At 38.5% G+C, this 27,952-nt stretch overlaps 1 protein-coding gene and 1 long non-coding RNA gene across 41 annotated transcripts in view; one reads left to right on the top strand and one right to left on the bottom strand.

Annotated features, from left to right (window-relative positions):
* LOC127904365 (uncharacterized) overlaps positions 1 to 27,952 on the bottom strand; it is a 35,709-nt gene that overhangs the window by 3,740 nt on the left and 4,017 nt on the right. The gene's annotated exons all lie outside the window — the stretch shown is intronic.
* Positions 1,346 to 27,952, top strand: part of LOC18110403 (MDIS1-interacting receptor like kinase 2) — a 132,379-nt gene continuing 105,772 nt past the window's right edge. For 3 of the 40 annotated variants that reach the window (XM_052447511.1, XM_052447520.1, XM_052447512.1), the window contains exon 1: positions 1,361 to 3,552. In XM_052447511.1, coding sequence (XP_052303471.1) covers positions 1,590 to 3,552 — 1,963 coding nt within the window. In that variant the 5' untranslated portion in view covers positions 1,361 to 1,589. Of the gene's footprint in view, positions 4,187 to 4,269; positions 4,560 to 27,952 lie in introns of all 40 variants that reach the window. The other 37 variants (XM_052447526.1, XM_052447533.1, XM_052447518.1 and 34 more) reach the window with 31 other exon arrangements.

Genomic DNA, 27,952 nt, shown 5'->3' with positions numbered 1-27,952 from the left:
CCCACGCTATCTTGGGCTTGACGCATTACCAAGTCGAAGCACCTTGAATCTGTCTTGAACTTGATTGATTGTCAAGTCCAAGCGTCTTGGGTGTGGTAAGCCTGCCAGACCCACTCTATCTTGGATCTGACAGGCGTGCCAGACCCACGCTATCTTGGGCTTGGTGTATTTCCAAGTCCCAGCATCTTAGGTTTGACATGCGTTTTAGACTCACACTATCTTGGGTTTGGCGCACTGTTAAGCCTAAGCGACTTGGACTTGATAAAATAACAAGTTTAAATATTTTAGGTCTAGCATGTGCGTCAAACCCATATGTTTTAAAAAACCAAACAAAAATTAAATAAAAACTTAATAAAATTGGCTCATCACTTTCCAGAAGAAGGATCTTTACCTTTATCTTGCACTTAAGGAATGCAATCCTTTGTCCGGATATACTTTCCTCTAAGTACCCTTTGTCCGGATATATTTAATAACAAAAATTAAATAAAAACTTAATAAAATTAAGGGAGCAATTGTCTTCTTTTGTCCCTGTGTGGCTCGCCACTGCCCACCCTAGTTTTATAATAAATGCCTTGTTTATTAGATGCATTTGTGTGAGTTCTATCCCTCCATTTGATATAGGGGAGACATATAAAATGTTTAATTTTTTTTATCAACGTATTTTTTAATTACAAGATTATTAAAAATCTTTATATATATAAAAGAAAAATTAGAAAACTTTAATAATATCGAATAAAAATTAAAAATTAAAAATTTAAAAAGTTTAATAATATTGAATAGAAAATAGAAAAAAGTATTTTTTTGAGACATGAAAGTAGAAAAGCCTAATAATAATAAATAAAATAAATAATTTTTTAAATGAAAAATAACTATATTTGTTATTAGTCAAAACCTTAAAAAATAAAAACATCATAACTATGTGGAGAGACATAAAATGTTTAAATTTTATTTATCAAAGTTTTGTTTTTATTAAAAGGTTATTACTATAAAAAATATAAAAATTTAATAATACAGAATAAAAAAACAAAACTAATAAAAATTAAAAAGTCTAATAATATTGAATATATAAACAAATCAAATATGAAAACTAGAAAAGTCTAATAATAACAACAACAAATAAATAAATTCTTAAATAGAATAAAAAATAAAGAAAAATATTTATTTTCTTAAGAACTACTTTCCTTGTCTATGATCAAGTTTACTGCCTTCGAAATATGGCTATCGTCTGAAGGCTAACCATGTAAATGTCATTCCAATATTCTTTCTACTAGCGGTAACTTTTCAAAGTGGATTCATTTGATTGGTAAGAGACCAATGAAAGGAACAAGGAAATAACGAAAACATAAACCACACTCGAAATTTCAATATGTCATTCCAATGTTGTTCCACACTCGAAATTTCACGGGAAACCCGAAGACATCCAATTAAGACGCAACTGTCTATCTTCTTCAGAAATTTTCGATCATGACCAAGACAAATGAATTCCTGCGCAAAGGGCCGGTATTTCATCTTATGGCTCCCATAGATATACACGTATGCAGGGCTAATCATTTTATACATCCTCCTTAAGAAAGTAAACCACCAAGGCCATGGCTTCCCATATCTTGCTCTTATCCATACCTTCGTTGTTTTGTTCCTTACTTGCTTATGCTACCTTCTTTACTTCTTTTGCTTACTCGGCTACTGGAGCTGAAGTAGCAAATGGAAGGAAGGAAGCAGAAGCTCTTCTAGAATGGAAAGTCAGTCTTGACAACCGAAGCCAGTCTCTCCTGTCTTCTTGGGCTGGAGACAGCCCTTGCAACTGGGTCGGAATCAGTTGCGACAAGTCTGGTAGCGTCACCAACATAAGTCTTCCTAATTCTAGTTTGAGAGGTACCCTAAATAGTCTCAGATTCCCTTCCTTTCCTAACTTGACTGTGCTTATCCTTCGCAACAACTCGCTCTATGGGTCCATTCCTTCACGTATAGGTAACCTTATCAAACTTGATTTGTCTTCAAATAGCATTTCTGGCAACATACCACCAGAAGTTGGAAAATTGGTATCTCTTGATTTGCTTGATTTGTCAAAAAACAACCTTAGTGGTGGTCTTCCTACGTCCATAGGAAACTTAAGCAACTTGTCGTATCTTTACCTTCATGGCAACGAACTCTCTGGTTTCATACCTAGGGAAGTAGGAATGCTTGAACATCTATCTGCCCTTCACTTGTCCGGAAATAATTTTGAAGGTCCAATCCCTGCTTCCATAGGAAACATGAGATCTCTCACCAGTTTACTTTTGTCATCTAATAATCTAACTGGTGCAATACCAGCATCTTTAGGAAACTTAGGAAACCTGACTACTTTAAATTTGTCATCTAATAATCTAACTGGTACAATACCAGCATCTCTAGGCAATTTAAGAAGCTTATCTGAACTTCACCTTGCGAAAAACAGTCTTTTTGGTCCTATTCCTCCAGAAATGAACAACCTTACACATTTGTATTGGTTACATATATATTCTAATAGATTGTCTGGAAATCTACCACGAGATGTGTGCCTTGGTGGATTACTTTCACATTTTGCGGCGTTGGACAATTATTTCACGGGAGCTATCCCAAAAAGCTTGAGAAATTGCAGCAGCTTGTTGAGACTCAGACTTGAGAGAAACCAACTTAGTGGAAACATTTCTGAAGCTTTTGGCACACATCCTCATGTGTACTACATGGATTTGAGTGATAATGAATTGCATGGTGAACTTTCATTGAAATGGGAGCAGTTTAACAATCTGACAACCTTCAAGATTTCTGGAAACAAGATTTCTGGAGAAATACCAGCAGCTCTTGGAAAGGCAACTCATTTACAAGCTCTTGACCTCTCGTCAAATCAACTAGTTGGGAGAATTCCAAAAGAATTGGGAAATTTAAAGTTGATTGAACTTGAACTCAACGATAACAAACTATCAGGTGATATTCCTTTCGATGTCGCATCGCTATCTGATCTCGAAAGGCTTGGCCTGGCCGCGAACAATTTTAGCGCAACAATTCTTAAACAGCTTGGCAAGTGCTCAAAACTGATATTCTTGAATATGAGCAAGAATAGCTTCGCAGGGATTATTCCTGCTGAGATGGGGTCTTTACAGTCTCTTCAAAGTCTTGATCTCAGTTGGAATTCCCTGATGGGAGGTATAGCACCGGAGCTTGGACAGCTGCAGCGGCTAGAGGAATTAAACCTCTCCCATAATATGCTGTCTGGTCTCATTCCAGCCAGTTTTAGTAGACTGCAAGGCCTCACTAAAGTGGATGTATCCTTTAACAAGTTAGAGGGTCCCATTCCTGACATCAAAGCCTTTCGCGAGGCACCATTTGAAGCAATTCGCAACAACACCAACCTCTGTGGCAATGCTACTGGTTTGGAGGCTTGTTCTGATCTCATGAAAAACAAAACTGTGCACAAGAAGGGCCCCACAGTTATCATTTTGACTGTATTTTCTCTGCTGGGTAGTTTGTTGGGCCTGATTGTAGGTTTCCTTATCTTTTTCCAAAGCGGAAGAAAGAAAAGGTTAATGGAAACACCTCAAAGAGATGTTCCCGCGAGATGGTGCACTGGTGGGGAACTGCGCTACGAGGACATCATTGAGGCTACTGAGGAATTCAACTCCGAATATTGCATTGGTACAGGAGGGTATGGAGTTGTTTACAAAGCTGTACTTCCATCAGAACAAGTCCTTGCCGTGAAGAAGTTTCACCAAACACCAGAAGTTGAGATGAGCAGCTTGAAAGCTTTTAGAAGCGAGATTGATGTCTTAATGGGTATACGGCATCGAAATATTGTGAAGCTGTATGGTTTCTGCTCGCATGCCAAACACTCGTTTTTGGTATATGAATTTGTGGAAAGGGGAAGTTTAAGAAAGTTACTGAACGACGAGGAACAAGCAACAAAGATGGATTGGGATAAAAGGATAAATCTTATCAAAGGCGTTGCCAATGCTTTATCCTACATGCACCATGACTGCTCTCCTCCGATTATTCATAGAGACATTTCCAGCAACAATGTTCTTTTGGATTCAGAATATGAGGCTCATGTCTCTGACTTCGGCACAGCAAGGCTCTTAATGCCTGACTCATCCAATTGGACATCATTTGCTGGCACCTTTGGGTACACAGCTCCAGGTATGTAGTTAAGTTTCAATATCACCTTCTACAGTAGGTTAGTTTACAAAATCACTTGAAAACAGAATAGGTGCAGTAAATTATTTTTGCAAAATATAGCATGACCAGCCTCTTTTGCAGAGTTGGCATACACAATGAAAGTGGATGAAAATTGTGATGTGTATAGCTTTGGAGTATTAACATTGGAAGTAATGATGGGAAAGCATCCTGGCGATTTCATCTCATCTCTGATGTTTTCTGCTTCCACCTCCTCATCATCACCAAGCGGTCACAATACACTCTTGAAGGATGTTTTAGACCAGCGCCTGCCACCTCCTGAAAACGAGCTTGCGGACGGTGTGGCACTTGTTGCAAAACTAGCGTTTGCTTGCTTGCAGACCGATCCCCATTATCGGCCAACAATGCGACAAGTTTCTACAGAGCTTTCAACTCGTTGGCCACCATTTCCAAAACTATTCTCCACGATAGAATTGGAAGATGAACTGGTTCACAGAAATGTTAATGGTTGAATTTTTACAGTATACTTTCTTGTCAAGGAGCCAGTAGCTCAGCTGGTAATAGAGTCCCACGCTTTTCAAGAGGTGTTATTATCTGTCTTGGAGATTCAGTCCAAAGTCTTACATTTCCTCTATTTCTTCGCCTGCTGCTTGTGTATATTAAATGCAGAAACAAGAAACAGAGTTTTCCCATTTCGAACTTAAATTCGCCAGATGAAATATTTCACATATTTTTAGTTTTCGTGAGCAACAATGGAAGAAATCAACATATTTTCTCCTTTTTTTTTTGTTTTCCAATAAACGAAAATGAATTATAATAAGCTCTTGATTTTATTTATTTTTAATTGGTAATGATAATAAGCTTCTTTCAATATTGTCATATTAGTAATACAACTAAAAATCTTGACGATTTAATAAAAAACCACTCCCATTAATTTCCACAATCAAACAAAACTTGTCCTAAAAGAATTAGCCAATACTTTCTATTTTCTTAAATAATTGACAAAATTTCCAAATTTGAGATTTCATAGCGGATGTCACCATTGATAGGTGAAGCCCAAAGACAAGGTTTTTTTTTTTTTTTTTGGATAGTTTTTTTTTTTTTCAAAAGAAACTTCACTTCAAGAATGGCAAACTACAGTTGTCTAGCTACAAGCAATTGAATATTCCTTCTTCTCTGTAACTATTCAAAAGGAAATTTTAGACAACGTATCACGTAACTATTCATATATATATATATATATATATATATATATATATATATATGCACTCTTGTTGACTGAAAAAGACAACTAGAACCATAGCATCATTACCTAAGAAACTTGTCCCTGCTAATCAGATTCTTCTCGCAAGCAGGTGGCAAAACAAAATTTAATTATCTATTATTCATATATAATAAATTATTTAATAATTTAATTATATTTATCATGTTTTAATTTAAAATATTGTGATATCTATTATTACTATATTTATTTTATTTTCTTTATTAATTATTTTCAAACAGAAATTGTAATATCCCTTACACTCATTAAAAATACCTAACTCAAATTTTATAAATTTTATTAGTTTTTCAACTAGATAACCGGTGCTTAAAATTTTTTATTGATTAAAATTGAATTTAAAATTGTTTATTATAAAACCAAAATAAAAAAGTAATAAAAAATAAATACTGTATTTATTTTCTCAGTATTTATTAAATTTAAATTCTTAATTATTATTTATTTTTGAAAAACAAACTATTTTATGATCACTTAATTTTTTATAAAAAATATTTGCTTAAAATTAATAAGGGTGAAAATAATACATAATTTAACTTCTATAATATCATAATGTTTTGACAATTTGAAGTATCTTGATATTAATTGATTTAATTCGAGAGAATTTTTCTTGTTTGTTTCTGCTTTTACATGTAGTTTAAGGGATATATTTAGCTAGGTTGAATGGTTGTTTAAATTGATGTTAGAGTTTAAATTTTTAAATTGAATAATTATTTTACAATAAATTAAATTTTTTTATTAGGATATACAAAGCCAGATGCCAACACACAATATCATAATATTTATATTGAAGAATAAAATTTCTGGAAATAAAACAAACGGATTGGTCTAAAGAAGTGGTAGCTCGGAGGAACTCTTCCCCTGGCCACGGTTATCTAATCTTACATTATGAGCTAGCTGAATTGATTTGATTGATCAAAATGAACTCACAAAAGAAGTGTAAAGGATATAACTGAGCCCGAAACCCAAAGACGAGTTTTCTTATAATAACAATGACAAATGTTTTCTTCCATTTTCCATGACAGACTTGCCTATGAAGGTCCTATAGACAGACTAGAAAAGTTTCCAGAACTTGCCTGGGTCACTGTCACCGATCTGCCTATTATGGCCTGGAGCGTATCTTGCATCAAAAAAATCATGTTGAGGTTCGGAAGGGTCATTGGTTTTGATAAACTTAGTCTGCACTTTAGCACTTTAAACACTTTGACATTCCATATTGCAACTCAGCACACAAAGCACATTGATGAAGATAACTGTTTATGCTAACATATAATTGAACCGATTTAAGAGAGTAGATGTTCAAAATCAGACAATTTCTCCATTGACGTCAATAGCATCAGTTCAGAGTGTAATGTATGGGAAAAAATTTTGTGCAGCAAGGATTTTGGATCTACCAGTGCTAAATGTCAGAATATCAGAGGTCCAATTAGAAATAACCATTTCTGGAGAAAACGACGCCGTTTCGTTTCTACTATTCGTCACCTTCTTCATGGATTAATTCAGCAGAAAGGAAACTGCCTCAAACCGGTTGCAATCGTGTACCACGTCTCCTACACAATGCATCTCCAAATATGCATTGTGTAAGAGAGCACATTCAGAGAAAAGACCAAAAAAAGGGGGTGACGACCGCACTGGACGGGGGAGAGACGGGAGAAAAAAACGAAAAAACCAGAGGAGGAGAGAACGAACAAGGGGGTTTTTTTCGGAAGCTGAGAAAAATCACAAAAAACAGAGAGAACACAAACAGAGGAGGAAAAAAACCAGAGAACAAGGATGTAAACAGAGGACAGACGAAAACAAAAGAAAGGGAATAAAGGCCAGAGAGAAAGACCAGAACAGGAGGACACAACTCGAGGGGACGAACAGCACAGGGGAGACCTGGAAATGCAAAGAGAGGCGAACGAACAGAAAGAAACCAGGAAATAAAGAACAAAGAAAGCAAAAGAAAAGCATGAAGAGGGGAGACTAACAGAAGCAGAAGGGAGAGTAACATCAGCCAGAAAGAACAAGCTTCCATCTTCAGCAACCCCCTGAAACAGGTAAGCTTCCTTTCCCTTTGCAAAATTCAAATAAGTCTGGTACCGTGCAAAGGTAATTTTAATTAACTTTGCACTGTGCACAGTATGTTCACGCATGCGTGTCTCAGCCAAGCAGATCATTGTATTACACCAGTGACCGGGCTATGTTGGTTAGGTTCAGATCAGCCCGAACAGGTTGAATGAGATACAGCTCAAAAAAAAAAAAAAAAGTTTAGGCTAGCTGGGCCGAGAATCAGTGTGAACATAATCTAGAATCCCTTTTGTGTTCTGTACCGCAGTGCCAAACTTGACCCTTATCTATTTTCCAAAAAAGCAATGCTCATAGAACCCATGCTTCCCAGTCTTGATGCCTTTTAATAGACCTTGCTTGACTAATCCTTGCAAAGCCTTTTCACCAGCATGCCCTAAACGCATGTGCCAAAGTCTGGAATTATCTGCTTTATCATCTTCTAAGCTTTTGGAAACAACTGTTGTACTAGTAATTGTAGATCCATCCAGGAAATATAAGTTTCCTATCCTCGTGCCTCTTAAGACAACTAATGCACCACGGATTGCTCTCAGGACTCCACCATGCATGATAATCTTATAACCATTGGATTCTAGGACTCCAAGTGAGAAGAGATTTTTCTTCAAGTTAGGTACATACCGTACCTCTGTTAGTGTCTTGACTACCCATTATACATCTTCAGATGGATAGTCCCAATCCATTTGATCTCACAAACATCATCATTACCCATCAACACAACTCCTCCATCGAACTCCTCGAGTCTCGAGAATAAGTGCTTGTTAGGGCACATGTGATAGGAACATGCAGAATCAAGAATCCATTCACCAGAATGGTTTTCTAGTGATGAGACCATGAATGCAGAGTCTCGTTCATCTTCATCTCATGCAACGTTCACAGTTGGTTCATCTTTTTCTTTGTTGCCCTTGATTGGACAATCTTTCATCCAGTGCCCTTTTTTGTGACAAAAGGCACACTCATCTTTTGCAAGATATCGTCTATTTGATGATTCTCCTCTGGATTTTGAGCGAGATCTCCCTCACCCTCGAAATCTTCTGAGGTTTGTTCTGCCTCTAACTGTCAATGCTTCTGACGTTGACTCCTTGTGAACAATCTGGTCCTTCTTCCGGTACTCATTGTTCACCAAAGCATTAGACACATCAATGAATTTAATCTTTTCTTTACCATACAGTAAAGTGGTGACGAGATGTTCATATGTGTCAGGCAGTGAATTCAATAACAACAGAGCTTTATCTTCATCATCGATTTCCACATTTAAATTCTTCAAATCAGCTATCATTTTATTGAAATCATTCAGATGCTCATTCATGGAAGTACCTTTCTTGTGTTGAAAACGGAAGATCCTTTTCTTCAAGTAGAGACGATTCTCTATACTCTTCTTCATAAACTTGTCCTCCAGTGCTTGCCATAATTCCTTTGCAGAGTTTTGTTCTGAAAAGGCATACTTCTGATCCTTTACAAGACAAAGTCGGATGGAACTGCAGGCCAACTGATTTATCCTTTCCTAGCTTTTATCATCCAAATCCTCTGGTTTATCTTCTAGAGTGAAATTCAAATTCATTTGGACAAGCATATCCATGACTTCACATTTCCACATGCCATAATTACCTTTCCCATCAAACTTCTCCACCTCAAATTTGGTACTCGATACCGGGATGTATTGTGGAGGTATACTAGCATTCCCCGTTGATCTTTCTTCTAGAATATCAGCCATTAGGACGTCTTTGGATTACAAATGGAGTGCTAAAATTGTTAAAACACACACTTTTATGCTCAAAAGAGCCAAAACAGTAACTTTGGCTTGCTGTTTCACAAAATGGACACCACGGTTGCGTCCAGAATGGTTGAAAATGCTAGGAACAAGCTTGACTTGGCCTAAAACGGGTCAAAAAATCACTGAGTTGGCCAAAAAACCAATCTGATCGAGTTGACTCAGGGAAGGAATATTCTGTCTCTGATAAAGAATATTCTGTCATGGGAATATTCTCTTACTGTTAACGGAATATGCTTATTCTGTCAAGAGAATATTCTGTCACTGTTAGATGACGTGTCTGATGACATGGAAATGTGGACCCTCTATTGATGACATGGATGATAACTCAGCGCCAACGTGTCGGATGACGTGGCTGTCTTCTCAAGCTAGAATTCCGGCACTTTCTGGTTTTTTCGGCAGATTTCCAGCGAAACTTCGACGTGCTCTACAGGGCTCGTTTCAACTTCGATTTCAATGATCTTTATATCGCCGGACTCGTATCGACGAGAGGAATCTCCACAGGTGGTCAAAATCAAGATCCGAGAACTTTAAAAATTCTACAACTTTGAACAGAGAGCTGAAAAACGTGTTTTTCAGTGTTCAAGCTTCCCTAATGCTCTGATACCAATTTGTTGTGCATACTGAACCGAAAGCAAACACAAATAAAAACACAAACAAGCAGATTTACGTGGTTCCCCAAAACCGGGTTCGTCCTTGGAGGCAGCAGATTATATATTATTGAAGGAATGATACAAACACTCAACTCAACCCAGTACAATCCCAGAAAACCCAGGGTTTCACTCTTACACTCACTCACTCTCTCAAATCTGCACTCTTTCACTCTCACACACTTCCTCTCTCTGTGCACACTTGCACACACACTGCACTCTCTATGCACTCTTTCACTCTCACACACTTCCTCTCTCTATGCACACTTGCACACACACTCCACTCTCTATTCACTCTCTCGTCTCTGTCTCTATTTACAGGAAGCATAAATATTATGGTTGATGGTGGAGAGGGTGGTTGAGAAAAATGTTGATAATTTGCAAATGTTGACAATTTGCTACAAATAATTCCTTTATTTATAGGCTTCAATAGCAGCTCTTCCTGCACTTGTCAAAAATGGTGAGCACTCTTTACTAATGGTTGGTACAACTTCTTTTGACAATATCCAGTTGCCACCAACAGCCCACCATTATAGGCTTTGACAATTGCAATAGGCCACATATGCTTTATTGTCAATGGACAGTGCAGTTTATTGATAGTTGCTGCACATTAATAACAACAATCCTAACACGTGACCTATTAGAAACTGAGAGGATTGAATTATATACCTTAAACACACAACAATGGGATGTAAGCAAACATGTTGAAGCTATTTGGAGGCAAAAATCAAGACAAAGCTGGTGTAAATTAGGAGACAGAAATACAAAGTTCTTCCATCTAGCTGCAAAAGTGAGGACATCTCGTGATTATATTACGAAGATAACTCACGATGGGATCACCCCCGCAAGGAATTAAAAATGCTGTTGTTTCATTCTTTTCTATGTTATTCTCTAAACCCAAGACAACAAGGGTTTCAATGGGAGCCATGGGTTAAGAAACTATCTATAGAGCAATCCAATTGGCTTGAGAAGGATGCAACTACAGAGGAAGTAAAGCAAGCTGTTTGGGACTATGATGGTGTTGTAACCCAATTTTGGATCCACCAAGATTTTCTCAAATGTTATTTTATTTCTATTATTATTTATAAAAATCCAAAAAAATTAAAAAAAAGGAAAATTCAAAAATATATTTTTCTCGAGTCAACCGCATCTTTCCATAAGAACCGATTCCACCGGGTCAATACAGGTCAAACCATGTCGGCCAAGTAAAAAATGAGTTTTCGGGTCAAAACCGAGTCCACCGAGTCAATACGGGTCAAAACATGTCGACCAGGGTAAAAAATGAGTTTCAAGCCGTTTCGGGTCAAAACCGTCATTTTCGGGTCAAAACCGAGTCCACCGAGTCAATACGGGTCAAACCATGTCGACCAGGGTAAAAAATGAGTTTCAGGCCGTTTTCGGGTCAAAACCGTCATTTCTGGTCAAAACCGAGTTCACCAGGTCAATACGGGTCAAACCATGTCGACTAGGGTAAAAAATGAGTTTCAGGTCATTTTGGGTCAAAACTGTTATTTTCGGTCATTAAAATTGATTTTTAGCGGTTGAGACGGGCTTTTTCTAATACTGAATTGAGTTTTTAATTTTACCTATATAAATATATATTATTATACATAATAAAAAATAAAAATAAAATAAAATAAAAAAATTTGTCAAAGGAGCAGGTGCACCGAAAGCAGGTGATCCATTTTTTCTTCAAAGCAAATCGGTGGTGATTTGGACGTCCCTGTCATTGGCTATAAATAGCCAGTGACAGTGCGCCAGTGAAAGGGAGGACGGAAGAAGAAGGAAGAAAGAAAAAAAAGAGAAGAGAGATTACATACATACTATTCAGGTTTTTTTACTATTTCTTCACGAGAGTAGGATATTGATTTTTATTAAAAACAATATGAAAAATACCAAATATATCCTAACCGTTAGATCTAATAGTGTTTAGATCTGAACCGTTGATTTAATAAATACAATAGGGCTTATCACACCAGATTAAAACCCAGACACATCTCAGCCCTTGAAATATTCCAAGATTTGATCCCGTTGCGCCACGTCATCCGGTGTACCGAGCTTTCGGTGCACCGCGTCACACCCGATCAAACCTCTGTTCATCCGGACCGTCCGATCAACCTGCAGATCGGGCCAATCACAGCCGCACGATCTTTCCATCAGAGATCCAACGGATCACAGGCCTCAGCTGCACCGGTGTACCGTGCTAGCGTTCGCACCGTAGCATAACCCAGAGCCTCTCTCTCCCCTCGCCGGCGACTCCCTCTCTCTCCTCCGATCTCCCATATCCGGTCGTCTCAAGCTTCCAAACCACCACATAAAGGTCTCTATCCTCATATAAAGCAAACATCCGGCCGGTTTCAGCGTTTTCTCTGCCCCATTTGGCCGGAAAAGGGCCGCGATTGTCGGCGGCCACCGAAGCTTCAAGTCATCGATTCTCACTCATCAGCCATCAACGACCGTCGAGACCACCGCCATCAGAATCCTCGCCCTCAGATCTACCAGAAGCAACCATTTTTTGGCCGGAAATCTCGCCAAAAAAGTTCACCGCCTCCAACAGTAACCGCGCGTGGGCCACACGCGCCGCCAGTGACATTTTTGTGAATTTTGGAGAAATCCAAGGGTATTTCATTATTTTGCCTATACAGTGGCACTCAGGTAATTTTTCAGGGTTTCTACTGGTATTTTTGATATTTTTTATATACAAATGCTTGTAAATTTTCTTGCATGTTGTAAAAAATACAAAAACCAAAGTCGACACGTCTCTTTTTTTTAAAAGGACCGATGTCAAAAATGTAAATACCAAATATGGCTTATGTCCATTATTTTTTTGGTAACCCAGACGTAATTCTCCTTTTTAGGGTTGAAACGTCACATTTTAGACAAGTCTCCTAATTTTTAGGGACTGATGTCATTTTTAACGCGTCTCCTATTTTTAGGGACCGACGTTAACCATTTGAAAAAAAACAAATTACCAATAAACCCAAAATATAAATGGATTATATCCATTATTTCTTTTGGTAATCCAGACGTAACTCTCCTTTTTAGGGACAAACGTCAATATTTTAGACGAGTCTCCTAATTTTTAGGGACTGATGTCATTTTTAACGTGTCTCCTATTTTTAGGGACCGACGTTAATCATTTAAAAAAGAATTACAAATAAGCCCAAAATATAATCGCATTTGAATCAAACAAAAAACACACAAGTAAGGGTAACCTTTCTATTGAAAGGATGTTTTAAGGGTGGTGTCTACCTTCCCTTAATCATAACTAACCCCGTACCCGAATCTCTGGGACCAATGTCTAATTTGGGATTTCTAGTTCCCTCAAATTACTAGATGGCGACTCCAATAAAATCTTTGTTTCCCCCAATCGAGAAAAAAACCCTTTTTGTTAAATAAACAAAAAAGCGGGAGCCGTCGCCCGACGTCGTGTATCGACAGAATGGCGACTCCACTGGGGACTTAGGGTTGAGCCAACTGCTTGTGTTTGCTTTTCATTTGCTCTTTCTTATCGCTATTTATTTTTGGGCATTTATTTTATTTGCATTATTTATTTTATGCAATATCTACTGTGATTCTTTTCAATTTTTCATTTCATCACATACAAACATATTATTTATTTGTGTATTCACACACTTCACTGTGAACCCATAAAAGCTCTGGACCCGAGCTCGTCCTTTTTAAGATTAGAAAAGAGAGATTCAAGTGGCAAGTGTGACTTATGTCCACTGATGCTCATTTGGACTTTTGCTTGGATTGTAACTCACCCTATGCAACTAGTACTGTGGAGTCTTTCTCCCCTACTCATGTTGAATAAGGTTAAGAGGCCGATTACTTCACGAGTAATTCAGGCAATCTAAGAACCGGAGAATATCTTTAAGGATAGACTAAACTGAGCCAAACCTTATGAGCTAGATCCTATCAAGTAGGATATACCCATTAGGACACGAACAAATGTCAATGCATGAACATACATGTTCATATACATTTCATGTGCTCATTAAATCTCCACCGATCCTTACAGGAAGTGTGAGATGGAAAAACCCATTACTATTGAGGAATTTTTGACCAGATCAGAATTGAGCCAACATGATGAAGGGGATTGTTTGCCATCAGAATTTGAGTCTCAGTTGCCAGAGCATGTTAAATTAGATGACAGACCACTTGGTACAGGACAACTGCTAGACTGCTGGGAAAAGTTATCCTCTCATGATCAAATCACTTTTCAGAAACAATATGGGGATCTATCACATTTACTGAAAATTAGGGTCCAACATGCTTGTTTTCAGGCCATGATAGGGTTTTGGGATCCAGAATATCGGTGCTTCACATTTGATACTGTGGATATGACTCCTACTATCAAGGAGTATGAATCCCTGCTAAATTGTCCCAAGTCAGAAAAGGTGTACTTTTACACACCTATAGAGCATGCACTTTCTAACTTTGCTTGGATTACCCAGATAGACTGTCAACTAGCAAAATCACATGCAACTAAACGAGGAAATAGCCAAGGTTGGTTTTGGAATGAACTAGAAGCCATATTCAAGAAGAGATTACATGATGAAAGCAATGAAATTCGATTGAGAATTTTGGCCTTAGGCATATATGGTTTGATTCTTTTCCCATCTGCTGAGGGAATGATCGATTTTGAGGCTGTTAATGTATTAAAAAATGTGGTGACCCTTAAAATTAACCCGGCTACAACAATATTGGCAGAAACTTTCTCATCCTTGAATTATTGTAGAAAAGCTGGAAAGGGTCGTTTAAGATGTTGCTTATAGTTATTGTTTGTCTGGACTGTGAGTCATATGATTGAGGAGAAGATTTCAGGTTTGGTTGGCACCCCATAGCATCTTTATTCTCAGTTGGAGAATTTTGCTGAAAAACACTTGCATGAAGTAGGAAGAACCACATGGGAATCAATATTTCTAAGTCTAAATAAATCTCAATTTCATTGGAGGAGTCGATACTCTTACTTCAAATCTTATCTGGCATATTGTGGTGAGTATCCATGGGTCCCGTTGATAGGAGCCTGCTGCTGTATTAACTATTGTCCTATCATGGTTTTACGACAATTTTGATTTGAGCTGTAACACCCCACCTCACTAGCAAAAAAATTGTCCGTTTTGGGCCTCCCAATCCACCCATGTCCAGGGCTTCCACCTAGGTCCCCCTGACGGGTTTGTTCTTGGCAGGCACGCATGACCTCAAAACGCGTCTTTCAGAGTATTGCAGCACACTCACCCTGTCAGATACTGTCCCTTCTAGGCCCCCGGTCCACCCATTCCTAAGGCTTCCACCCAGGTCCCCCTCAGGGTTTTAAACGCGTCTTACTAGTCAAGATGAGCATGCACTTATAAGGCCCTAGCTCTTGACGTTCGCTTCCGATGTGGGATCTAACATGAGCAGTTTATTCCAAGGACTACCGAACTGGCAACATTTTATGAAGATTTCAAGACCTCAAAGAAATTATGGGAGTCAGTGAAGAAGGCATGAAAACATCATGGTAGGGTTACTTCTGCTAAGAGAGTAGAAGGAAAAACAACTGAAGGATATCCAATAAAAATCAAATTTCTCCCCCAAATCAGTTCAAGTTCCTGTAGGTTTGGAGTCCTCAGTGAGAACTTTCTTAAGAGAATCTGATCTGGTCTATTCCTCGTCATAAGGAAACCTTGCAACAAATAACAAGCATGCATAAAACATATGACATTTTGTATCCATTTTTGCATTTACTTGAAGGGTTGAAACATAAGTTCCCCCACCTGCTGAGGTCTACTCGACTCATAAATCTGTTTGAATAAGTGTTGAGCTTCAAGAATGGAAAGGGAACGTTTGCACAGTCTCTTGCTGGGAACACTACTTGTCCACGTTCCATTGAAGTTGCACATCTCCTTTTTAGTCATGAACAATGACAGCAATGCCTTCAGTCATCAATTAATGATAACCCTTGTTCTCGTTCAACTGCACTGATAGTCGTTCAAAGCCTTCACATATTCCAAGAGCACATAATAGCTGCTAGCTTTTTGTTCCTGGTGTATTGGCCTTCTTTCCAGACATCTCTATTGTGAACACCATTCCGGTCCAGTAGTATCGGATGCTGCTCTGAGAAAAAACAAGAGCAGACATTGCAACTTTAACAAAGCAGAATTCCCACTATAGGTGTTTGTTTGCTGTACTGCCAGTGAGGAATCAAAGAGGAGATAAAAGGGTTTCAGATTCGTCATTTTCTCTCCCAGTTGAGACAATGCGTGATTCCACACATCAGCAATGGTGGTGCTGCATGTTTCTGTGCGCTACCAAGATTACCTGGCTGTTGGAAAGTTTCTACCAATCCACAAATAACCACAACAACATGGGAAGATTGACATGATGTTGTGAGGATTGTCGAAAGAATTGAACAAGCTACAAAGAGGGGAACGATTGAAGATTCTGCCAAGGATTCTAGAACAATAATGAGAGATGAATCAAAGGATGACTCTGACGATGGGAAGCCTTAATTATGTGGTCCAACCAGGTCTTACTGTAACATCAATTGCTCAAATGTCTTTGCCATATTGACATACCTCAACCACTCGAGTTTGTCTACCAGCATCTGTTAGACTCTGGACTTATTGCCCTGACTCCGCCTTACCTCATTTTGAGTGCGCCTTTGAGCCCTCAACTCCTTTTGAGTGCGCCTTTGAGCCCTCATCCTTTTGGTGGTGCGTTTTCTAACCCTACCTCCTTTTGAGTGCGCCTTTGAGCCCTCACCTCCATTTTGAGTGCGCCTTTGAGCCCTCATCCCTTAGGTAGTGCGTTTTCTAACCCTACCTCCTTTTGAGTGCGCCTTTGAGCCCTCAACTCCTTTTGAGTGCGCCTTTGAGCCCTCAACTCCATTTTGGGTGCGCCTTTGAGCCCTCATCCTTTTGGTAGTGCGTTTTCTAACCCTACCTCCTTTTGAGTGCGCCTTTGAGCCCTCAACTCCTTTTGAGTGCGCCTTTGAGACCTCAACTCCATTTTGGGTGCGCTTTTGAGCCCTCATCCCTTTGGTAGTGTGTTTTCTAACCCTACCTCCTTTTGAGTGCGCCTTTAAGCCCTCACCTCCATTTTGAGTGTGCCTTTGAGCCCTCATCCTTTTGGTAGTGTGTTTTCTAACCCTACCTCCTTTTGAGTGCGCCTTTGAGCCCTCAACTCCTTTTGAGTACGCCTTTGAGCCCTCATCCCTTAGGTAGTGTGTTTTCTAACCCTACCTCCATTTTGAGTGCGCCTTTGAGCCCTTAACTCCTTTTGAGTGCGCCTTTGAGCCCTCATCCCTTAGTAAAAGATACATGAATATCATTGGGGGATTTTGTGCCATTCAGTTGAACGGTTGCAAGAATTTCAAGAATCAAGTTGAGTTTGTGCAAAATGACGTCATCGGCCATATTGTCACCTCAACATCCTCAGATTGACAAGTGATCGAAATGCTTGGCAAAACACAGATATCGCCAGAAAAGCTGATCCAAGAAGAGTGTTAAACTGTCGATCCTTTTTGTTATGAGTTTTGTCATTCTGCATTTTATTTTGGGATCACATCTCATCTTTTAACGAAACATGTCTTTTCTTTGTCCCTTTGTTGTTCTGAAAGCATGAGATGTTTCTTTCAAAGGTTATTTTGACAAAATATTTTGATCAAGCTCCAACATGCGTTTAAGATTAGTCAATCCTGAAGATTAAAATTATTTTGCTTGAATGACTCGATGCTTGTTGAAATGACATGAGGTGACCAAGAAACTTTTGAGCTCACACATGAAATTGAACCACACACCATGTAGCTACGTTTTAGCAGTATGCATAATGACACGTAGTGGATTCATTAGTTATGGACTCATGAATTATGATTCGTACAAGTCTAAATCATTACATTGGATGAGGTCAAAATTTATCGGTTCTAACCGACCTTGCTTGAAATGAGAAAAGGCCATTTTTGTTTCATCCTTTCACAATTCTTGAAATATATATCCCTTGCAGTCCCATTTTGAGCTGATAGAATATTTCTTTCATAAAAAACCCTGACTAGGATCACACCCCACACTGGGGGCAATGAGAATCTTTTCCTAGAAAAGACAAAGACAATGTTAGAGTCAATGGATAAAGGGAAGGCTTAGAACAAAAGTCCAATGATTGAGAAAGGGCTAGAAGAAGAAAGCCAAAGATTGATAAAGACACAACAAATGCCAAAAGTTAACCCGAAAAATCAAGTGTGATGTCTTTTGGTGTGTCTATGATAAAGCCTTTACGATCTTCAAAAGATTAGATTGGCTATTCATCAAAGAAAAGTTGGATTTGCGTTATGACCTATGTTAAACAAATTTTGATTTTTGAGATTAACAAGGTTATATGTCACTGTCTCTACAAAGACAACGTGAGGAAAAAAGATTGATGAGTAATTGATGGTGATCCTAGGTTCTTGAAACCCTCAAACACCTTTTGAGCTTGTGAAATTCCTTCCTTTCATAGCCATGAACCATAGCCTACATTACGTGCTTTAGAAAGTCCTTTTTAATCAAGTAAGCAATCTGAACCGATAAATGGCGATCTCAAAACTTGAAGAGTTGTTTCATACAGGTCGTGACTTCATGAATCAAGCTACTGATTATTATGCATGCTGATAAAATTGTTGCTAAGAAAAAGAAACAATCTTTCTTGATAAAGCCTCAAGTTTTGACTCGGGTACCTTGTTTTTCCACAAATTCATAAAAGGTCACCTCATCACAGACAATCAAAAGATATACCCAAAATTAGAGTTTAAAATGGATACAAAGAACCATGGAAAAACCATTTTAATCTTACAACGAGTCAATTTCTTTTCTCTCAAAATACAAGACAATCAAAGGACTATATTGAATAGCGTGTGTTGGATCTTTGACCAATAAAGCTTAATTTTCAAAAATACTTTCAAAAATTGACATCTCTCTGATTTCATTTCAACAATCAGACTTGAATAGACATGACCTTTGAAATGTGAGATTTGATTCCAAAATAAGAAAGATTTTCAAACAAGAAAAACATCGACCAAGTTTGCAAATTCCTGACAGAAATGACATCAATTCTCCTCGACACTCCTGGGGGCAATACAATGGACCTTCGAGAAGGAAAACAAACAGTGTTTAAATCAACTGGGGGATAGAGATGATCAAATGATGAATCAATGAACTGAGGACAATATGGTTCAAAGAAAGATAATCAGTGAATGAGCACTGTTGTAACCCATTTTTGGGTCCCCACAAAATATATATATATAAAATATATATCTAGCCAAAGGAGGTTAGAAAAATAACAGGAGGTAGAAGCGTTCAGAAAATGGTCGGAAAATTGGTCAATGAGGTTAAAAATACAAAGATTGGATTTTTGACAGTATATTCTTGAAGGAGGAGAGCCCTGTTGGAAGAGAAAATTAATTTGAAGAGAAAAGGGCCAAAATTGGATGTTTATGGACTCAATTGGATTTTATTGAAGGTTTATTTGAGTTTATAGAGGTTTTTGATTGCAAGGAAAAATGAGTTTTAAGTCAATTTAGGCTTTAATTGGAAGAAATTAAAGTTCTGGGGGCAAATTATAATTTTTGAGAGTTGATTTGGTTAAATCAGGGGCTTAATTGCATAAATATTGAAGTTTAATGGCCAATTAGGGACTTAATTGAGAAAATCCAAAACCAGGGACCAATTTGGAAAAGGCGCATAAATCAGAGGGGCTGTATTGGATTTGATCCGGGGGTCAGATTGAAGAAATTAAAAGTTTAATGGTCAATTAGGGAATAATATTGAACGAAACTGAAAGTCGGAGGACTAAATTGAAAATTGGCAAAGAAATCCCTATTTTTATCAAAAACGGCGCCGTTTTGCATTTTTTTAAAAAAAGGGGGGGCAGGAACCTGGTACTGTTCATTTTCTTCCCCACCAAGCTGCCCGAGTGGCCGACTTCTAGGCGTGTTTTCGGCCTCGTTTGGCCCCCAAATCCGACAACACATGCACCAACATGTCCACCTGAAACCCCTTTATCCCGGAGAATGGTCCGGTCGGGTCGAAAAATTTAGAAACGGCTCCGTTGAGTGGCTCTAAGTGGCCACCTCGGGCAGTTCACGGCCTTGAGCTGCCAAATTTGGCAGCTCGAGGTGCACACTTTGAACCAACGGTTTGGATTCCTCGAGTCGAATCAAGGGCTGAAAATGTTTCCCAATATAGACAATATGGCCCTCTTACACCGCCTATAAATAGAATCTCTGTTGAAGACCTGAGGGGGGAGAAATTCGGGTCCAAAGTCAGCAAAAAAACCAGCATCTTCACCCAATTTCTGCAGATTTTTCTTCTTCTTCTTTCTTCCTCTGCCACAGGAAACCGACACCGTCTTCCTCCAACTCCACCGCTGCAACCTCCGGCGGAACCACCTCATCACAGCAGCCCCATTTCCCTTCCGGCAGCCAGCAACAAGGGACAACCCCCTCTCCTGCAAAGCCAAACCGGGGCAGCCCCCCCTTTCCTCTCATTCTCTTCCAGCAGTCCCAAAGAAACACTGCCCCCTCTCCCTCCCATCAACACAACGCCAGCAACAGATCTTCACCGCAGCGACAGCCTCCACAGGAGCAAGCCTCCGCCTTCCAGCTTCTGCACCTGCCAACAGCAGTCCTCCTTCTCCCAGCGACGCCCAGCAGCAACCGGAGTAGCAGCTCCTTCCTCAGTCACACCAACAGCTCCAGCCGAGACCTTTCCTTCTCCTCTGCAGGAATCTGCTCCTTCTTCTTCCAGCCGGGACCAGTGCACGCCAGTGAAGCCACCAACCTCCACCGCGGCACTGCCTCCTCCACGCCAGCCTCCACAGGAGCAAGCCTCCGCCTTCCAGCTTCTACACCGTCCAGGCCATCCTCCGGTCAGCAACCGCCAGCAGCACCGCCTTCAGAGCCACCACAGGTCAGCCCTCTGACCCTTATCTCCGTTTACTGTTCATCGTCTTGCATGCAGAAAATAATTACCCGGTTACTGTGTGCACAGTAACCGGCTAATTAATTAACGGGTTACTGTTCACATGTACAGTGAACAGTAACCAGTCATGTGGTTTTGGGCTGGGCTGAGTCCAGCCTTGTAGAAACCAGGCCCCAATTTATTTCGGGCCGATTTTGGCCCAGTTTCCTTTTGGGCCGGGTCTGGCCCGCTCGAACAAAAATTCTTCAAAAAAATTATTTCAAAAAATATGTGATTTTGTTGTAATTTTATTTCTGTATTTTGATCAATACCGATTCGTATTTTTATACTGTAATGATACAAATCCGGTATTAAAAAACCCGATTTTCGTCAAAACATCAAAAAATACATAATTACAAAAAAAATGTTTTGTTTTCATGCATACGGCCTAGTCTCTCCAACATATATATATAAATATTATAACATCATATTTTCACACAACAAAGGAAATTTCAAAAATCAATATATGTATTAGCATGCATTTTGGCTTTAATAACCAGTTTATTCGAGCCATGAGAACTAGGCCAATATTTCAAAAATTCAAAAAAATCTTTTTGTCTTCTTTTAGTATCTGGGATTATGAATTTATACGTAAAACATATTCCTGATGTTAAAAATATAGTTTTTATATAGATGTTAGAACGGTTAGGTTTTACCCGATAAGATAAGGACCTCCTTATTGAGGAGGACTTTTCTTGAACCATAGACAGACCAACAACTAGGAAACACAACGAGACCTTGAATTTTATCAGACAAATAAACAATGCAGCTTACCTTAGGTAAGGCGTATTTGGGGTGTTAATACCTTCCCTTTACGCAACCAGTCCCCGTACCCAATCTCTAAGACCAGTTAGGGTTCCTAGTGACCAAAATACTAGGTGGCGACTCCCATTCCATTTTCCACCAATAAAAGACAAGAATTCATTGTCTCCCCATATTTGCCAGATAGATACCATACACACTTCCTAGATTTTAAAAGTGGAAAACCCGCCGCGACGTCGCGCACCCGCGACAAGCACATTCATATCAATTAAGGGCAATGATGTTCAAGAACAGTTTATGATCCAGTAAACCCCGACAACAATTGAGAGCAAAGATGTACTTGAAGGACATTTTCATATCTTCATCTTGGTTTATCATCTCCAATATGGCTATGACTATTGAAAGATGTTATCACATGATTGCTTTTGAATGAATGTTGGAAGGATGCATCGCACCGACCTAGACTGACCGTGGGACCATCTGATTTGAAGCTCAAATGCACACTGCACCACATGAGTATGGGTGATAAAAGCAACATCATTGATGAGGCCGAGACACTTCTTTTCACAATCTGGTTAGATGAGTTGAGAAGAACTTATTGAGAAAGAAACTGAGCATACAACGATGAGCTTTTACTGCAAAGTATGAAATGCAGGTCTGAATGACATGACAGTTCCATGAAAGTGGATGACTGCATATACTTGAAGGGTATGTTTCAACTAAAGTCGAGTTCATAACTGATTGACAATCTTGATGGGTGTTGGCACGATGCGCACAATCAATCAGAGAACAATTCTTGAAAGAATCCAGGAGATGAACGATTTGTTAAGCTTCTTCATGATAAATCAAGCAACACTACACTTGGGGGCATTGTCAAGCTTGATAAACAGCGAGAGTAGTAATCATCGCGGACAGCCCAAGATGGGCACTGCATTTACAGCTGAGTGGATGGCTAGCACATGAATGAGCCAATGCATCGAAAGAACAAAGAAGGCTTTGGAATGCAAACAAAGCCACCCCATGACGATGAAGCATCAAAGAGGGGGGAACCTATATTTCAAAAACAGGTAAGATGCATTGCATATCATCTAACTTCACGGGCATTGCATATTTGTTTTGCAGATATTTCAAGAAACAAAATTCCCACTGGGATCCAACGAGACTCACATGAATTGAAGTTCTTGTAAATCACATCAAAGATGGCAATTCCACAAAAGCAAAATTCATAAATGAAGACAAGAAAGATGGATTTTTATTCATGGAAAAAGGGGTTTACAAGTACAAATGCTAAACAGTGCGAGGACGATCAGGGATATTTTCATCTTGATGGTTAATCATGCCTCGGAATTCCTCAAATTGTTTATGCATGCGCTCCATCTCTTCCTCGAACTCGAGGTGTCGTGTGTTAACATAGTCCCTCCAAAAGTCAACACGTGTATTTAACTCTTGGTTTCTCCTCTCCAAGTTGTTTCTGTGACGTCTCTCATCACGGAGTCTATTCCTTAGATTCTCAATCTGATGATTGAGATCAAGAACCTGAGTATTCAACTCAAGTCTTCTGGCATGAAGACGCTCTGCAACGTTCACCAAAGACGAGGTAGCTCTGATACTGAGAGCAAGTGACTGATTCACTGCTTCAATATCGGTCCTGGTTGCCAACATTATTTCATCACGAGGAAGGATCATGTCTCTAGCCACAGCTACAGCAATATCTTCATTGTCCATTACAGTATCCTCTATTGTAACTGGACGACCATTCACTTCAAAGGTAGTACGCCAAACTGCAGGCTCTACTGCAGGAACAGGGTTTGGGTTAGCATTGGAAGAAGAGGAAGACATGGTTAAAGCTTCAAAAGTTGAGAACTTTGAGAGTATTGAAAATGCAAGAAGTTGATGATGTCTTTTGCCAAATACTGCGTGATTTATAAGGAATTTACTCCTACCATCGTTTTGAACGGCAGCTCAAATCTCAACTGTACATACAGTACTTCCTTGAGAAGCTTTCCTCATTTTTGGGATTTACAAATCAGATCTCAACCGTACATACAAGACTTTCTTGAGAAGCTTTCCTCATTTTTGGGATCCACAAATCGAATCCCAACCGTACATACAAGACTTTCTTGAAAAGCTTTCCTCATCTTTGGGATCCAATTACAAATCAAATCCCAGCCGTACATACAAGACTTTCTTGAGAAGATTTCATCATCTCTGAGATCGATTTACAAATCAAATCTCAACCATACAGGTATGACTTCCTTTAGAATTTTTCATCAACCCTGAAGCTCATTGTTGAAATCACTTTCATGTATTTCACAAAAATGTTGAAATCACTTTCATGTATTTCACAGACGGGTCGGTTCACAAAACCATTGCTGAAATCACTTTCATGTATTTCACAAAAACATTGTTGAAATCACTTTCATGTATTTCACAAAAAAAAAACCAATGTTGAAATCACTTTCATGTATTTCACAAAACCATTGTTGAAATCACTTTCATGTATTTCACAATGCTAATCTGAAATCACTTTCATGTGTTTCATAAAACAAATGTTGAAATCACTTTCATGTGTTTCATAAAACAAATGTTGAAATCACTTTCATGTATTTCACAAGACTAAGGTTGAAATCACTTTCATGTATTTCACAAAACCATTGCTGAAATCACTTTCATGTATTTCACAAAAACATTGTTGAAATCACTTTCATGTATTTCACAAAAAAAAAAAAAAACCAATGTTGAAATCACTTTCATGTATTTCACAAAACCATTGTTGAAATCACTTTCATGTATTTCACAATGCTAATCTGAAATCACTTTCATGTGTTTCATAAAACAAATGTTGAAATCACTTTCATGTATTTCACAAGACTAAGGTTGAAATCACTTTCATGTATTTCACAAAACCATTGTTGAAATCACTTTCATGTATTTCACAAAAAAAAAAAAAACCAATGTTGAAATCACTTTCATGTATTTCACAACATCAATCTGAAATCACTTTCATGTATTTCACAAGATCAATATTGAAAACACTTTCATGTTTTTCATTTGGGCAGGTCGCCCATAAGAATTAGACCAACTGAAAAATCTGTGTATTTTTCAACACTTCCATCGTTTTTCTTTACAAAACTTACTATGCAAAGTCAAAAGAAAATGAATTTTCCAATGCCTTTGCACCGTAAGCATTGTAAAGAGGGGGCAACTGTTGTAACCCAATTTTGGATCCACCAAGATTTTCTCAAATGTTATTTTATTTCTATTATTATTTATAAAAATCCAAAAAAATTAAAAAAAAGGAAAATTCAAAAATATATTTTTCTCGAGTCAACCGCATCTTTCCATAAGAACCGATTCCACCGGGTCAATACAGGTCAAACCATGTCGGCCAAGTAAAAAATGAGTTTTCGGGTCAAAACCGAGTCCACCGAGTCAATACGGGTCAAAACATGTCGACCAGGGTAAAAAATGAGTTTCAAGCCGTTTCGGGTCAAAACCGTCATTTTCGGGTCAAAACCGAGTCCACCGAGTCAATACGGGTCAAACCATGTCGACCAGGGTAAAAAATGAGTTTCAGGCCGTTTTCGGGTCAAAACCGTCATTTCTGGTCAAAACCGAGTTCACCAGGTCAATACGGGTCAAACCATGTCGACTAGGGTAAAAAATGAGTTTCAGGTCATTTTGGGTCAAAACTGTTATTTTCGGTCATTAAAATTGATTTTTAGCGGTTGAGACGGGCTTTTTCTAATACTGAATTGAGTTTTTAATTTTACCTATATAAATATATATTATTATACATAATAAAAAATAAAAATAAAATAAAATAAAAAAATTTGTCAAGAGCAGGTGCACCGAAAGCAGGTGATCCATTTTTTCTTCAAAGCAAATCGGTGGTGATTTGGACGTCCCTGTCATTGGCTATAAATAGCCAGTGACAGTGCGCCAGTGAAAGGGAGGACGGAAGAAGAAGGAAGAAAGAAAAAAAAGAGAAGAGAGATTACATACATACTATTCAGGTTTTTTTACTATTTCTTCACGAGAGTAGGATATTGATTTTTATTAAAAACAATATTAAAAATACCAAATATATCCTAACCGTTAGATCTAATAGTGTTTAGATCTGAACCGTTGATTTAATAAATACAATAGGGCTTATCACACCAGATTAAAACCCAGACACATCTCAGCCCTTGAAATATTCCAAGATTTGATCCCGTTGCGCCACGTCATCCGGTGTACCGAGCTTTCGGTGCACCGCGTCACACCCGATCAAACCTCCGTTCATCCGGACCGTCCGATCAACCTGCAGATCGGGCCAATCACAGCCGCACGATCTTTCCATCAGAGATCCAACGGATCACAGGCCTCAGCTGCACCGGTGTACCGTGCTAGCGTTCGCACCGTAGCATAACCCAGAGCCTCTCTCTCCCCTCGCCGGCGACTCCCTCTCTCTCCTCCGATCTCCCATATCCGATCGTCTCAAGCTTCCAAACCACCACATAAAGGTCTCTATCCTCATATAAAGCAAACATCCGGCCGGTTTCAGCGTTTTCTCTGCCCCATTTGGCCGGAAAAGGGCCGCGATTGTCGGCGGCCACCGAAGCTTCAAGTCATCGATTCTCACTCATCAGCCATCAACGACCGTCGAGACCACCGCCATCAGAATCCTCGCCCTCAGATCTACCAGAAGCAACCATTTTTTGGCCGGAAATCTCGCCAAAAAAGTTCACCGCCTCCAACAGTAACCGTGCGTGGGCCACACGCGCCGCCAGTGACATTTTTGTGAATTTTGGAGAAATCCAAGGGTATTTCATTATTTTGCCTATACAGTGGCACTCAGGTAATTTTTCGGGGTTTCTACTGGTATTTTTGATATTTTTTATATACAAATGCTTGTAAATTTTCTTGCATGTTGTAAAAAATTCAAAAACCAAAGTCGACACGTCTCTTTTTTTTAAAAGGACCGATGTCAAAAATGTAAATACCAAATATGGCTTATGTCCATTATTTTTTTGGTAACCCAGACGTAATTCTCCTTTTTAGGGTTGAAACGTCACATTTTAGACAAGTCTCCTAATTTTTAGGGACTGATGTCATTTTTAACGCGTCTCCTATTTTTAGGGACCGACGTTAACCATTTGAAAAAAAACAAATTACCAATAAACCCAAAATATAAATGGATTATATCCATTATTTCTTTTGGTAATCCAGACGTAACTCTCCTTTTTAGGGACAAACGTCAATATTTTAGACGAGTCTCCTAATTTTTAGGGACTGATGTCATTTTTAACGTGTCTCCTATTTTTAGGGACCGACGTTAATCATTTAAAAAAGAATTACAAATAAGCCCAAAATATAATCGCATTTGAATCAAACAAAAAACACACAAGTAAGGGTAACCTTTCTATTGAAAGGATGTTTTAAGGGTGGTGTCTACCTTCCCTTAATCATAACTAACCCCGTACCCGAATCTCTGGGACCAATGTCTAATTTGGGATTTCTAGTTCCCTCAAATTACTAGATGGCGACTCCAATAAAATCTTTGTTTCCCCCAATCGAGAAAAAAACCCTTTTTGTTAAATAAACAAAAAAGCGGGAGCCGTCGCCCGACGTCGTGTATCGACAGATGGGTCAAAGGTTTCAAGACCAGATGGATTTACTTTTACTTTCTCATGTAACTATCTAGAAAAATAAATTTTTCAGATGGTGAATATTGAATTCTTCAGGCATGCTAAGCTTCCAATGGGTACTGTCAACACTTCTTATATTGCTCTTTTACCGAAACCCAAGCTACCCACCGGATTTTCACAATATAAACCAATTAGTATGTGCATGTTTTATACAAAATTGTTTCTAAAGTTCTATCATCCAGGTTGAAAAAAGTTATTCCTTGGATTATTAGTTCTAATAAGACAGTTTTTATTGCGGAATTTATAATGAATACGGAAAATATTTAAAAACATCTCAAAATAAAATAATATAAAAGATTTAAAAAATCTAAATTTAGAGACCAAATTTTGTAATCAAGACCCTGGGTAAATTGTAATTAGCACCATTTACAACATGGTTCTTGTATTTTAATTTCCTGCAATTTTAACCTGAATCAGCTCCAAACTTTGGTATTTATTCAATTAAGTCCATGATTTCATTAATTCAACTAATTCCAAGTTCAATTAAGTCCCCAAATTTATATATCATTTCTTCAATTAAGCTCTTGATTTGGTTAATTAAACTAATTCAAAGTTTAAGTAAGTCCCTAAACTTTCAATTTATGTTGTCTTGACCCAAATTTAAATTTATTCTTCAT

The sequence above is a fragment of the Populus trichocarpa genome, chromosome 15, assembly GCF_000002775.5.
Source record: "Populus trichocarpa isolate Nisqually-1 chromosome 15, P.trichocarpa_v4.1, whole genome shotgun sequence".
Classification (NCBI taxonomy): domain Eukaryota; kingdom Viridiplantae; phylum Streptophyta; class Magnoliopsida; order Malpighiales; family Salicaceae; genus Populus; species Populus trichocarpa.
Note: the sequence above shows the minus strand (reverse complement) of the source record. Positions and strands in the feature narration are given on the sequence as shown.